The sequence below is a fragment of the Hemiscyllium ocellatum genome, chromosome 8, assembly GCF_020745735.1.
Source record: "Hemiscyllium ocellatum isolate sHemOce1 chromosome 8, sHemOce1.pat.X.cur, whole genome shotgun sequence".
Taxonomy (NCBI): Eukaryota; Metazoa; Chordata; class Chondrichthyes; order Orectolobiformes; family Hemiscylliidae; genus Hemiscyllium; species Hemiscyllium ocellatum.
Genome location: NC_083408.1, coordinates 75,764,044 through 75,780,098, shown reverse-complemented (window position 1 = coordinate 75,780,098; position 16,055 = coordinate 75,764,044). Strand labels below are relative to the sequence as shown.

Below are 16,055 nucleotides of genomic sequence, written 5' to 3'. Positions count from 1 at the left end.
GTTACAAATTTAAAGGGGTGTGCCGGGGGAAATAAAGATTCAAAATTCCATATTCCTCTCCATGTATTAGGGCTTTGATCAATATATACCGTCCAGACTCATCTTTTGTCTGGCTTAACATTTGTAAAGGAAGATTCTTCTGAATAAGAATGGCTACTCCCCTACTTTTTGAACTGAAAGATGAGAAAAAAAGCCTGATCAAATCTGCCCTGTTGTAGCCCTGTTCTTTGTCAAGTAGATGTGTCTCCTGCAACAGAGCTACATCAACCCTTTCTTTTTTGAGAATTGATAATATCTTTTTCGTTTTGATTGGTGAATTACTCTCCTTGACACTCCAGATGCACCATCTAAGTGAATGGCTAGCCATGATCGTCAAGGCAAGCCTGAGTCCCTCCCCCCACCCGGAGGAAGATCCCCACTCAAAGAACCTTGAATAAAGACTGTAAGAATTTCACAAATACAGAAATTCTTTAAAACATTTAAATCAACACAATTAAAAGCTATTCCTAAGTGAAAAAAACAACGCAAAGCATATTTGAAAGGAGACTTTCCCCCTTGCTCCCAGGGGGCATAACTACCTATCGATAACCCCACCATAACCTCTCCTAGGTAGGGCCCTGCCCTTGGCCCAAGCATTATAGAATGGAGTAGATAAATTCAAATATTTTATAAAACCAGTTAAGTGAGTGAACCCTCCCCCCCCCCCCACACACACACACCAACATCTGGATGCGTTTCGCAAACGCAGTAATAAAAAAATAGAAATATATGACATTACAATATTACAAACTCAGCAATTTTAGGCAACTAAGTAAAATGATGAAAGAAGAAAACCCTGCCCTTAAGAAAAGGGCAAGTCAACACAAATCCCCCTCGCCCACAAATCGAGTAATCCGCACGAACTGTGAAAAGGAAACCAAAGGAAGAGAAAAGAACAAGCCCCATCCCCTGGGAAAAATAAGTGGAAGGAGGATGAAAAAAAATCTTAAAAAGGGGGGTAATAAAAGTAATTTTACGTACAGTTCGAGTCCCGCAGTCTACTTAAGAGAGTCCAAGAAGTCTTTTGATTTTCAATCGACCCAAAGTTGTAAATGGATCCTCCATGGCTGAAGTGCAGTGTTGCCGGATAATGCATGGAGTATTAGAAATTTAGGTCTCTCAGACACTTCTTCGTCTCATCGAATGCCCTCCTCTTGCGCACCACAGCTGGAGAGAAGTCCTGACATAACATTATTCTGGAGCCCTTGTGCATTATGGCTTGGGGATTCTTCCCCAGGACTCTTAGAGGCTTCCAGGAGTATTTGTTATTCTGTGTAGCATTGGGGTCTGAATAGAACCGAGCGGGGGTGCTGGTCTGACCCGGGCCTGCGTATAGCAACCTGGTGTGCCCACTCCACCCGCACCCGGCCCGATCCCGACTCCAACTTCAATAATTGTAGGAGCCATCGCTCCAAAACGTCTACAAACTGGCCTTCCTCTTCCCGTTCGGGAAGGCCCAGCAACCAAATATTTTTCCGAGGTCGTCGATGTGCTCCTCCAGGGTCTGGATTCGCTACTCGAGAGCCTGGACCTGATCTGTGGACAAATCGGCAGCCGTCTCTGAGGTTGCGGTCCGTTGCTCCGCCCCTCTGACACGCTGCTCAAGATTTTCGATTTCCTGGTCATGCTTCTGCAGCATGACCGAGATTGACTCCTACCTGGACATGGACTCCTCAATAAGAGCGTTGATCTTCTCTTGAAGTTTGGTGATCCCGGAGAGCATGCTCACCTCCGCAGGGAAGTCCCTGAGGCAGCCACAGACGTCTCCGCTGCTGCGGGGTGGGTTCCTGCTTGTTGTGAGCTGCGGGAATTTTTTTTCCTTTAGTCATTTTAAAAACAACACCAAACTATCCATGTTTGTTGTAAATTGACTAACTACGCTGGGCAAAAGCTATGTTAAATGATTTAAAGGGTGAGGTGGAGGCGGGTGCCACACTTTGCCAGAAGCTTAGGCAGAGCACTACAGACTCAGACTTGCTGGGTCGCCGCCATCTTGAATCCGGTTGAACATTTTAAGCATTTACTTGTCTATCACTGGTCAAGAGTGGCAGTATTATGTATTGTCTGCAAGATACATTTCAGCAATCTCCTGCTACCTATTCAGAAGCACGTTTCAAACTCAGAACCTTAATCAGTTAGAAGGGCAAGGGCAATGTGAGCATGGGGACCACAGCAAAAGCAAGTTCCCCTCCAAGCCAAGCATTGCCCTTTCTGACACTTCAGTTGAGTGAAAAATTAGGATCTTGCTCCTGAACAACTGTCAGTGTACTTGTACCATGTGGGCTGCAGATGTTAAAGAAAACCATTCGCTACCACATTCTAAGACAAATTACGGCGGTTAAAAAAATGCTTGCTTTGTTAGCTATGCTCGCATGCCCTGAATTAATGAAAATAAAATCCTATCTTTGAATGAGCTTTGGCTCTTGTTAAGCTATTTTATTTCCTATGTTTGCAGATGTAACTCTATCATATGTTCATCAGCATTAAGATGGCTCACTTTAATCTCCTTTTCTCTTTTTTTGAGTTCCCCAATCCCTTTCTTGCCATGAAATAGAAATTGCTAGGCATTTGTTCTATAAATTTTAACCTAATTAATTAAAATTAATTATTCTCTGGAGGCCTTTTGTGAACATTTTGTCTTGCTTTGCTTGTCCTTCAAGTAAACTAATGTCTATTTCTTCAGATAAGCTCACTGTTGAGTTTTGGCACTCTGATTATTTTGCAGTGGAAACTCTTGATGTGATGCATGTAAAAATGCCACTTCCTAAAATGTATTTCTTAAAGTATTAGACTCTTCCAATCAGTAAAGCTTGCAGAATTGCTTTTGATGCATTGTTGTGCTAGTTAATTGTTGTGTTTCTGAGATATTATGTCACTTAAGTTATTGGGGAGCTGATCTGCAGTATCTGTTGTATGGTCAGGTGGTAATCTGAAAATTACCCTGTTGAATGTGGAATTAAACAAAAATTGTAAATTGCTTGAGATTAATTTGCAGGATTATGTTTGTATGATGTCTACTTGCTATTACATTTAATATTGGTGAATAGCAAAATACTGACTATTTTGACAACACTTGGTAATTTAAAGTTTGATGCTTTTACATATAAGATATATTTACCTTCGGAAAAAATAGTATTTTTATTAAACTAACCTTTGAATGTCTTCTGGAGGTAGACAGCACCCTGTTGGAGAATGATGATGAATACCTTCCTGGCATTTCCCTTCTGACATCAAGACCTCGTCTTTCCACATTAAAGACAATAAGTATGATGCAAGTAGCCGACTATAGATATCCAGAATTGCCAATCACTAAACATAGAGAACAGGTAGGGAAGCACTTCAGATTGTGTTATTTATTCCTATGCCATAAGGAAATGTTGAGCACATGAATGATCAGGTATAAGTGCACAGAAAGTCTTTGTTGGAAGGCACATTTTTCATATTACCATAAAATTAATCAATGTTTTCGTGCAGCCTATCACTCAATTAATATTTTGATTACAGAAAGAAACTGAATGGATATAGAAAGTTGTATCAATTCTTTTATACTGAAGTAAGTAACAGAAAAGATTTTATAATATACCTTTCACACTAGGCAAATGTTTCAAAGCTCTTTGCAGCCTTTGTTGAAGCATAGATGTTGTAATGTGAGACTTAAAAGTCAGCCTACACAGAATAAGGTCACATGAACAGTAATGTAATAATGACCAGATAATATGTTTTCTTCTAATGTTGATAGAAGGCTAAATGTTGTGCAGGACACACAGTCCATTGCTTGAAATAATGGCTTTGGATTTTAATGTCTATCAAGTAGGGCCAAAAAAGGCTTCAGTTTTGTCTCATTTCTTCCGTGTGTGTGAGAGTCTTGACTTTGGCACTCAAGGCCTGAAGTTGAATTTGAATGCACAAATCTATCAACTGAACTACACACACACACAAAACCGAAAATAGGCTAAGTTGGTGGGCAGTGGAACAGAATCTCTGCTTCAGGTTGATGATTTCTTGTTGGACTAGAAGTTGTTTAGAGATGTAACAAGGTATTGAGCAAGTACCGAGGCATGGAAAGGGAGCGAATGGTTAAAGTCGACAAGATGAGGAATGAGAGAAAGGTCCCAAGACAAGGATTAGCAACTCGTAAGAGGGTGTGTGGAAGACCCTGTTGTAGGCCATTTGTGACTCTGAGAAGAGCAGGTGAAGGAAAGAATTTTGTTGTGGTGGATAGTCAGCAACCCAGAGAAGGCAGTTTATTGTACTGAGAGGAATAGGTAAGCAAAGACAGTCAATAGCACTTTGAGGACTATGCAAGAGACCAGCAGTCTGTGTTGCTTAAAGGAGCAGCTGAGAAAAGCTCTCCAGATAGTTAGTTACATTCATTGGAGCTAATTGGTTCGTAGTTTTACTTTGTACGACTTTATCTCCATTTTAAATAACTTCTCTGAAATTCAGCATGAGGCATGGCTGGTCTGCATGAATTAACCATATGGGAAATTGTGGATATTTCATCTGATTTAGATGATCACTGCGCACAAAGTGTTTCCAGCTGCAAATGTGTGGTCATGTTATTTTGAAATTTAATCAGTGCTAGCATGTTTAACCAAGTGGTCACAATACAGATTAAAATCAGGCACGAAGAGTGGGAATAGGTCAACAAAGACCAGGCAGGTAGTACAAGTGTCCCTGAGTCAAACTCACTCAAGCACTTCTTTAAACATTGGATTTAGGTGAGGGCAATGTTTTGTGAAAAAATATGCAGGGATCCAAGCTTGTGGTCTGGGAACAGGTTGGAGAGCAAGATAACTAGAAGACCGATGGTGGTGATTTCAATGTTAGGGGAACTGATGGGCATTTATTTGGTCATAGACTTGTCTTGTAAGGTGATGTATTACCCCATGGGTGCTAGGTTCAAGAATATCCTGCAGCCTCTGGCGTTCATTTGTGAGATGGTGAAGAGTCTGAGTTTCTGGTCCAGATTAGTATCAGTGATGTAGTAGAAAGATTAATATAATTTATGGAACTTTGCAGCAGACTGAAAAGCAGGAGCTCTGAAAGCAGTTACCTAACTATTATTCATGTACTTTATGCTGGTAAGTACAAAACATTGAGCAAATGAAAATGAAAAGGGTTGCTACTGCTATTGGGGAAGGTTTAAACAGGGCAGGCGAAGATTCAGAGTGAAAACCAAGTTGATTATTGGAAATTGAAAAGCTGTAAATTCAAATGGAAATCACCAGAAATAATTTGTAGAATGAATTCACATTTAATTATAAAATAGTGTTAAAGTACTCTTAATTTTGCCTTTTTCTCAGAATGCATACACAGATAAATGAATTGATGTATTTGTAAAATGAAAGGGTGCAATTTAATTACCATTGTTGAGACCTTGTGACCAGGACTGGGAACTGTATGTTAAAGGATATTTGGAACTAAGAGAGTTAGGCAGAAAGGAAAAAAAGAACTGCTGATAACACTGGAGCAGTGTATTATTGAGAGATATCTCCTAAACTGAAAAACAGGATGTAGAACCTGTTTGTTTTGAATAAACAAGTGCAAAGGCCAGCAAACATTGATAGATGTGATTTACAGGCCACCAAACCAAAATGGTAATGTGGGACAAAGTATAAATCAGGAAATTGGAGATGCATGAAGCAAGGCAAATGCAATAATCATGGATACCTTGAATCCACATGTGGGCTTGGTAAATCTAATGAGCAGCAATGATCTGAAGGAAAATTCTTGGCATGTCGGATAAGTTTTTGGATCAATGTGTTGAGGAACCAACAACAGCACAGACCGTTTCAGATCACATATTGTGAGATGAGAGAAGGCTGACTAACAATCTTGTGTAAAAAAAACCTTTAGAAGTAGTGACTAATAGTATAGCATTCTGTTAAGTTTGAAAAAGATGCATTTCATCTGAAACTAATCCCTTCAGTCTACATGTGAAATTCTGAAGATGTGAGGCAGAAGCTGGCTCTGGTGGGTTGGAAAAGTACACTAAAAAGTTTGTAATGCTTAGAACGTAGACTGATACAGCAAAGTATCAGTCCTTCGGCCCTCTATGATGTTGTGTCGACCTATGGAAACAATCTGAAGCCCATCTAATCTACACAATTCCATTATCATCCATATGTTTATCCAATGACCATCTAAACAGTGAGTCTACAACTGTTGCAGGCAGGGCATTCCATGCCCTTACCACTGAGTAAAGAACCTACCTCTGACATCTGTCCTATATCTACCACCCCTCAATTTAAAGCTATGTCCCCTTGTCCTAGCCATCACTATCCAAGGATAAAGGTTCTCACTGTCCATCCTATCTAAACGTCTGATTATCTTGTATGCCTCTATTAAGTCACCTCTTAACTATCTTCTCTCTAATGAAAACAGCCTCAAGCCTTTCCTCATAAGACCTTCCCTCCATACCAGGCAATATCTTGGTAAATCTCCTCTGAACCCTTTCCAGTGCTTCCATGCCCTCCTTACAATGCGATGACCAGTACTGTGTATAATACTCCAAGTAAGGCTGCACCAGTTTTGTACAGATGCAACATCATGTCATGGCTCTGAAACTCAACTCAATCTCTCTACCAATAAAAGCTAACCCACTGTATGTCTTCTTAACAATCTTATCAACCTGGGTGGCAACTTTCAGGGATCTAGGCACATGGACCCAGAATTCTCTCTGCTCATCCATACTACCAAGAATCTCGCCATTAGCCCAGTACTCTGCATTCCTGTTACTCCTTCCAAAATGAATCATCTCACACTTTTGTGTACTTAACTCAGTTTACCAGCTCTGCAGCTTATCTATGTCCTTCTGTAACCCACAACATCCTTCGGCACTATCCACACCTCCACCAACCTTCGTGTCATCTGCAAATTTACTAACCCGTCCTTCCATGTCCTCACCTAGGTCATTTATGAAAATGACAAACCGCACTGACCCCAAAACAGATCCTTGTGGAACAGCACTAATAATTGAACTCCCAGGATGAACACTTCCCATCAACCACCACCCTCTCTTTTCTTTCAGCTAGCCAATTTTGATCCAAACTGCTAAATCACCCTCAATTCCATGCCACTATTTTCTGCATTAGCCTACTGTGGGGAATCTCATCAAATGCTTTACTGAATCCATATACGCCACATTAACTGCTTTACTCTCAAATGCCTGTTTGGTCACCATCTCAAAGAACTCAACAAGGTTTATGAGGCACTACCTACCCTTCACAAACTATGACTATCCCTAATCAATTTATTCCTTTCTAGATGATTATAAATCCTACTCTTAAAATCCTTTCCAACACTTTAGCCTGAACCAAAGTAAAGCTCACTGGTCTGTCATTACCAGGATAGCCTCCACTTCTGTTCTTGAACAAGGGAACAACATTTACTATTTCTTGCACTATTCCTTAGACAATGCTGACATAAAGATCAAAGTCAAAGGCTGTGCAGTCTCCTCCCTAGCTTCCCAAAGAATCCTAGGATAAATCCCATCTGGTCCAGGGGACTGTCTTACTTTCACACTTTTCAGAATTGCTAACACCTCCTCCTTATGAATCTCAATTCCATCTAGTCTAATTGCCTGTGTCTCCGTATTCTTCACGACAACATTATCATTTTTGTCAGTATTCACACAGGAAAAATATTCATTTTGCACCTCTCCTTTCTCTTTGGACTCCACAATTTCCTACTGCTGTTCTTGACAGGTCTGAATCTTACTCTAGTCATTCTTTTATTGCTGATATACCTACACAAAGCTTTAGGGTTTTCCTTGATCCTATCTGCCAAAGACTTCTCATATCCTCTCCTGGTTCTTCTTGACTCTCTCTTTAGGTCCTTTCTGGTGCTCTAATTGAGCTTTTACGTCTCATCTTTACATAGCCTCCTTCTGATTGACGAGAGATTCAACTTCTTCTTTAGTAAACCACGGTTCCCTTGCTTGACCACTTCCTCCTTGCCTGACGGATGCATACTTAGGAAGGACATGCATTAGCTGTTCCTTCAATAAGCTCCATATTTCAATTGTGCCCATCCCCTGCAGTTTTCTTTCCCACCGTATGCATCCTAAATCTTGCCTAATTGCATCATAATTGCCTTACCCCAACCCCCCGCCCACTCCTTGTCTCTAACTCTTGCTTGATTATCTGAGCGAGGCAGGTGGAGAGTGTTTTGTTCGGATAACTGTTCTGATTGTAAATAAAGAAACATTCTCAAGTGTAAATGGAACCCCATAACACACAGTCTCAGCCAGAACCACTGACTCATGTATTTCACCAGTCAACTTGATCAAATCAAAACTAGGACATTTATAATGAGTGAGAATTTTGAAATGGTTAAAATAGATTGAATTGTTCCATTACTTAAATGGATATATTTTAAAGAAATGTTAAAGTGAATTGGAGCTTCCCAGATAACTCAGAACATTTTTAAGTGCAGTCCTGTTCCTTTAACACCAAAAGGATGTGGACGCTTTGGAGAGGGTGCACAGAAGGTTTAGGAGGATGTTGCCTTGTATAGAAGGTGCTAGCTATGAAGAAAGGTTGAGTAAGTTAGGTTTTTTTTCGATAAAAGGAGATTGAGGGAGGACCTGATTGAAGTTTATGAAATCATGAAGGGTATAGACAGGGTGGATAGAGACCAGCTTTTCCCAGGGTGAAGGATTCAATAACGAGAGGTCATGCTTTCAAGGTGAGAGGTGAAAGGTTTAAGGGGGATACACATGGCAAGTACTTCACACAGAGGGTGGTGGGTGTTTGGAACGCATTGCCAGCAGAGGTGGTTGGGGTAGGCATGGTAGATTATTTTAAGATCCGTCTGGATAAATGCATGAGTAGGTGGGAGTAGAGGGATACAGATGCTTAAGAATTGACCGACAGGATTTGGATCGGCTCAGGCTTGGAGGGGTGAAGGGCCTGTTCCTGGGCTGTAAATTTTCTTTGTTTTTGTTATGACATAGTTTGAGGTATTGCAACACGAGTCTCTGTGCAACAGTAAACTTTCTCAAAGAGTTTTTCAATTGCATTTTTTCTTGTAAGAAGTACCCAGATGCTAAATTGAATTTGTCCTGCATTGTTGGAAAATGGGCTTCCCATTTTGAACACAAGCAATTATACCTGTATCTTGTTACTTTCACTCTTATTCGGCATCATCTTTGCAATCCTTTCCTCTGGAACCTTTCAGAGGCCTATAGAAAACTCCCAACAGGTTGACATTACCTTTCCTGTTTCTAACCTCAACTCATGCTACCTCAGTCGACAAGTCCTCATCAAATGTCCTTTCTGCCATCGTAATGCTGTCCTTGACTAACAATGCCAAACCTCTTCCTCTTTTACCACCTTCCCTGTTCTTACTGAAACATTTAAACCTTGGAACCTGCAATGACATTCCTATCTGTTTTTTTATCCATGTCTTTGAAATGGCCACAATGTCGAAGTCCCAGATACATGCTACAAGTTCATCCACTTATTCTAGATTCTCCTGATGTTGAAGTAGACACACTTAAAGTCATTTTCCTGCGACCTTGAAACCTTATTTATGACCTCACTACTCTCAACCTCTTGTACCCTGGAGCAAACATTCGGGATCCCATGAAAAGTATATTGCTTCAAGAATACTCAACTGGAGATAGAAGCACCGTGGCCAACGTGAAAAGTGAAAGGTAATGTCAAATCAAAGGGAAAGGCCTGATATTAGGAATCTTCCAGGCGTAATCTATGATCTCCAGAATGTGGAACACATTGCCACTCTCACTCAGACCTAAGACCTTGCATCGGTCTAAAATAGCTGCCATCACTCTTCCAACGGGGCCACTTTGCTGTGGGTAGAGCTGCATAGTGTGACAGAGATGGCATTGGATTCAGGACACAGATGCAGTGGGCCGAATGGGAGGTGAAGGGGCCTGAGTCTCTGTAGAATTTGGCAGCTAATGGATGGGAACTAAGGAGGAAGTGGTGGAGCCCAAAGTTGTCCAATACAGCACCTATGATTTGTGAAATATCAAGCACACTATGTCCACTGCTAGTTATCCATTATGTGAATTTAAGAGTGCAAGATTCATTTTTAAAAATTGACCCAGGCCCCTTATTAAATAAGTTTCCACTAATTACAAAAGTCTGTGAAACATCTAGAGAGTATTATGATTCATGTGTTCATCTTGGTAATGGTGACACGAATAATCATCTTTTAATGTGCTCAGAAACTCATTACTGTACATGATAAAACTAACAAGTGTTGTGTAGTTTCTAGAGTAATTTTTAATGATTTAAAAGTTGGGTTGCTCTCAGGTACTAAACTAGATACTCTGATTGGAAATGCTATGATAAATCTATTTCAGCTGCATAAACAGGACTAAATCATTCTCAAATTTACCAAACATTTCTAACAGTCTTTTAAAAATAACATTCCAAAGCACTGACCAATTCTGTTGGTTCACAGAAGATGTTAATTTGATTAGCAAATGAATTGGAACACAACCTTGGCCAAAAAAAGACACTTAAAATTATTGCTACTTTTGAAGATTTCCTGTTTCTGAATTGCTGATTACACTAACATCTGAGTGTTTTAGCAGTTAGTCAAATACATAGCATTAAGTAAATGTGGTCAAGAAAAGGTGCTTGCATGCTTATCCATCCTTGATGTTGATATTGTTTTGAAGATATTTATTGCTCATTCTGGTTTAATGCAACTGAGAACCTTGATAAGCAGTTTTGCTTTGTTCACGCTGGAGTTATTATTAAAACCAGATGGATGAAGAATGCCCTGAAAGAATGTTAAATGGCAGTTCATTTTAGCATGAGAAGATTATCTATCATTTTCAATTCACTAATAGTTAAAATTTTGGCACATGCAAGTATGGGGAGAGGTTCTGAAGTTGTTCCATTTGGCCTCATTTCATTGATGTGTAAGGCCCAAATAGAAGATTGCACTCTGTTTGCCGATTCCTATGTTTTGAAAAATTGAGTTCAGATTTTGAAACCGCTGACATCTTAATTTGTACACTATGGGATGGTCCAGGTCATTTTTTTTGTCCAGTGACCTCCATTATGTAATCAGATCTGCTTGTGCTGAGATTAATTTCACTGTTTAATCTTAACGAGCTTTCATTTTGTCATTGTAGCTTGTTGATCTCATTGAAAATAACTCCGTAGTCATCGTCCGAGGTGCAACGGGCAGTGGTAAGAGTACACAACTGCCTCAGTATATTCTTGAATACTATTTAAAGAAACCTGCATTCTGCAATATTGTTGTAACACAGCCACGAAAAATTGGAGCAATCAGTATTGCACGCTGGATCTGCAAAGAACGTTGTTTGTCAATAGGAGGCTTGGTTGGATATCAGGTATGTTGATTCTGCCACTTGTAAAGGTTACACTTCTTTATGATGCTCATAATATTATCTTTGAAAGTTTTTTTCTTATGTGACTGATCAGTGTTAACAACTATTGTGTTAGTGGCTTTAAATATATTTTATATTCTCTATTCTGCCAAAAGTGTTTGATTTTTATCTTCTCCATTTTTTTTTGAATAAAGTGCTACTTTAAGAATAAACACATGTGTTTGACACCTTGGATTTTTTTTACAAGGGAGAAATTTAATCCAAAATTCTAGTTTATTTAAATTCCTTAACTGGAAATGAAGATTTTCATTAGCAGATCTTCAGAATAACTGAGTCAGAGCAGATCAGGTAGCATTCATGGAGAGAGACCCAGCTGACATTTTGAGTATAGGTGACTCTCATCAGAGCTGACATTAAGTGTGGAAAAGGCAACATTTATGAAATAGTGGGAGGTTTGGGGGTTGGGGTGGAAAACTGGGTGCGTGCTCAAGGAATGGACTCCCTGGTCTCCGGGACACCTTATTCCATTCCTCGACTACCAACATCACATCTCCTTCCCATGGCAACTTCTCTTGTAACTGTAGAAGATGCAATGCTTGCCCCTTCACCTCCTCCCTGCTCACCATCCAGGAACCTTAAGTGTTTCCAGGTAAAGCAGCATTTCACCTGTACCACCTCCAACCTGGTTTGTTGTTGGACCCAGTATGGTCTACTCTACAATAGAGAAACCAAATGTAGACTGGATGTCCACTTTGCAGAACACCATCAGTATGTGCACAAGCGTGACCTCAGCCTTCCTGTAGCTGGTCATGTTAACACAGCATTCTGCTCGCATGCCCACTTGTCTGTCCTGTAATGCTGCAATACACCAGAGGATCATAGTGCAAATTGGAGGGACAACATTTCATCTTCAAACTAGGTACCTCGCAACCTTCCAGACTTAATATTGAGTTTAATACCTACAGATTGTGAACCCAGTCACGTTTTTGTCCTTTTCTTATAGCTTTGCTTGTTGCATTCTCCATCACCATGTGCTCTATCCCTTCGTCCCACTCCAGTGAGACTGTGTATCCTCTACATTTAATCATTGTTTTGTCATTCTCACTTTCCGGTCACTTAATCTGCACTATCAATACTCTTTTTCTCTCTGCACTGCACCCCCCCCCCCCACAAAAAAAAATGCTGCGCCTTCTGTGAGCTGGAATAGTGCTGAAACTGTGTCCACTTATGCTGTAGGCAGTGCAGTATTCTGAAGGCTAAAGATACTCGAGCTATTTTTGACAGCCACTGAGTGAAGATAAGAGTGTAAATACTGAGGGGATCGGCTCCCATATGAGGGGGTTGTATGGGTCATGTGAGAGGGCCAGGTATACACGAATATTCCCTGGGCAGTGGGTCTGCTCGAGATCAGAGTGAAAGGAATTGGGTCAAGTGTGAGTAGTGGTTGTGGGAATCAGGTATGGGAAGTTGAATCAGGTTAGATCAAAGTGGGATTCATAGGGATATGGGAAATATGGTTTGATAGTTACTACGTGGAAGGGTTTGATGGCAGTCAGTCAGAGGTCTTGCTGTGGGGTCTGTCCTCAGTGCAGAACTCAGAGTGTCCATGGATGGTCGGGAAGTACTTTTGTGGGGGAGGCTGCAGTTTTATAGTTTGGGTTAAAACAGGTTTTCATCTCTAAACTTTCCTGGCTAACTATTCAGTTAAATGAATTTGATCCATCTGAAGTCTCCAACTCTAAACTGGATTTGGGACATGTACAGAGGTTTTCAGATACTGGACAAAAGCCTATAGGAAGCTACAGAAATTTCTGTCGGTTCAACTTTGTTGAATTTTCCATGTGATCCTCAAGTGCAACTCCAGTTTATGATTTGGTAACAATTACCTTTCCAGCAAAACATCTGGGCTCTTACTATTATTAAAATTTCTGTGGCTGATGTTGAAGACAAATTAATCATGGATGGAGTAGTCATTTCAACTGATGATTTGACTACACAAGTCAGATCCCAGTCCAAAATCTGACTTGATAGAAGTTTTTTTTTGGTTTTGCTATGTGTCTTTCACTGAAATGCAAATATGTAAAGCTGCAGATTTGTTTTAAACAATGAAACATATGTTTATTTCGCAAAAAATAGTGAAGATAAAATACAATAAATTAAACTATTTGCGTATAATGCACATTTAAAGATTGAGAAACACTTGCTAAAAGTACTACTCTATCAATCAAATCCCTCATTACCAGTAGTTTCACAGAGGTAATTTCCTTCTATTTCATGTTTATAGAGCTTAACTTAATTGTGGCGTCATTTTCCCATTTTGAGAATCTGAGCTTCTTCCTAGCACCTTTTATACAATTGGGCTTAGACTTTTGAAACTTAATATCACTCTGCTAAACAAAGTTTAAGAGGCATTTAGACAAACACAAATGACAAGCAAAGAAAAGAGGGAACAAAACAGAAATTGCCAGAGAAGCTCAACAGGTCTGGCAGCACCTGTGAAGAGATATCAGAGTTAACATTTCGGGTCTGGTGACCTTTCCTCAGTTCTGGGTCAAAAATTAATTTTGAGTAAAATAAGACAACTGAAATTCCAGTGGCACAGAAGAAATGTTTCATAGAAATTGTATGCATCATTGTGTTGGCATGTTGCATCAGTTTGAAAGTAGATTTCAGTTAATGCACCTAATTTATTTTTCTTCGAAATCCTAATATCTGTTATTACTTTGAATAATTTCATGTTTTTTGTTGTTGAAATAGGTTGGATTAGAAAAAGAAGTTGGTGCAGACACTCAACTAACTTACATGACAACAGGTGTTCTGCTTCAAAAAATTGTTAACGCAAAATGCTTGACTGAATTTACACACATCTTCATTGATGAAGTAGGATATTTTCCGTCTTTCTCATTATTAAATGATATCTTTCTCATTATTAAATGTTGAAGCTTGATTTAACCAAAAAATCATTCCTAAGATCTTTGTGTATTTACCAGTCCCTAATTGCCATTGAGGCTGATTGGCAGCCTCCTTAAAGTGAAGTCCATATGATGTCTGTACACATACAATATAGTTAAGAAGCTGTGAAGGCAGGTTCATTGCATTATTTTAAGATAGAGTTCTTGATTGTTAAAGGGACCAAAGGTTATGGGGAGAAGGGAGGATAATGGGGTTGAGAAACATATCAGCCATGATTGAATGATAGAGCAAACTCAGTGGACCAAATGGTTTATTTTCTGCTCCATTGTCTTCTGGTGTGTCAGTGCTGAGGGGGAAGTGAATATTTAATATATATTGAATGGACAAACATGGAAAGTGGGTTGCTTTGTTCTGGGTGATGATGAGCTTTTTTTGACTTAGCTAGGTATCAAAATGTAATGTTTTATGGCTGGAGGATAGGTTCTTTGGAGTCATGAGCAGAGTGGCCTCTAAATTTCTTGCTGGCTGCACAGGCCTCCGAGGTATGTACTAGCAACATCCGGAACTGACTGTGCCATAATTGGCAAGTTGATGCTATTCTGTATGTGTGGAGCGTTGGAGCTGCTGTGCACACAAGTAACTCGTAATTGAAAAAGTGAAGTTAATCCTTTGTTTCCTTTTAGACCAGATAGGACTCAGATTAATTTGTTTAAACTCAGTTTGCATGCCTGGGAGACGTACATATCCAAAAATGGCATACAGCTCAAGTATTGATTGCAAGAACAAGGCTTTTAGACAATTTATGCAGATAACAAGCTTCCAATCAAAATATTACGCATTTACTCACCCATATCTCTATCTAATCATGTTCGCAAAGTTTACGTTTCATGTTAGTGTACCTGACTATGTTATCAAATCATTTTACATGTTCACATCTCCTTACTGCAGTAGGTACTTGATGATTACCAAGAAACTGAAAATGCTTTCCCCTTTCAGACCCTCCTATTATATATGCTGTCTATTTTCTCTTTTAGAGGCAACATTGGTCAGGAGGTGAAATTCCCACCACAGTTCACAGCCTTGGACATTAAGTGGATGGATCAATTATGCTGTTTGTCTGATTGGTTCCCTTAACTTTTTGTACTATTTGATTATGAGTGTCACCATTAAGTAAAGCATTTGTTGCTCAACTTTAATTGCCTGTGAGAAGGAGATAATGAGGTAAAAACAATGACTGCAGATGCTAGAAACTATATTCTGGATTAGTGATGCTGGTAAAGCACAGCAGTCCGAGGAGCAATTCAGCTGGGGTATTGTCTCTACCTTTGATCCTGGAGATTGAGGTTCAAGTCCTATCTGCTCCACAGGTGTGTTAAAGCATCTCTGAACAGCAGGGGGTTTTAGTAATGAAATGTGAGGAAATGGCCGAGGCATTGCATAGGTGTTTTGTGTTGCTCTTCGCAGTGGAGGACATGAATAACATGCCAGAAATTGACAGAGATGAAGATAGGTGAGAACCTGGAAACAATCATCATCACGAAGGAGATAGTGTTGGGCAGGCTAATGGAGCTCAAGGTAGACAAGTCTCCTGGCGCTGATGGAATACATCCCAGGGTGCTAAAAGTAATGGTAGGAGAAATAGCAAATGCACTTGTGGTAATTTTTCAAAATTGACTGAACTCCAGTGGATTGAAAAACAGCCACTGTTGAAAAAGGGAGGTAGACAAAAGATGGGGAATTATATACCAGTTGGCTTAGCTTCTAT

The 16,055-nt window shown here is 39.8% G+C and overlaps 1 protein-coding gene across 1 annotated transcript in view; it reads left to right on the top strand.

The window, feature by feature from the left end:
- tdrd9 (tudor domain containing 9) overlaps window positions 1-16,055 on the top strand; it is a 139,370-nt gene that overhangs the window by 30,626 nt on the left and 92,689 nt on the right. Inside the window, 3 exon segments of the mRNA XM_060828974.1 lie at window positions 3,214-3,365; window positions 11,159-11,380; window positions 14,135-14,257. Of these exon segments, the coding sequence (XP_060684957.1) occupies window positions 3,214-3,365; window positions 11,159-11,380; window positions 14,135-14,257 (497 nt within the window).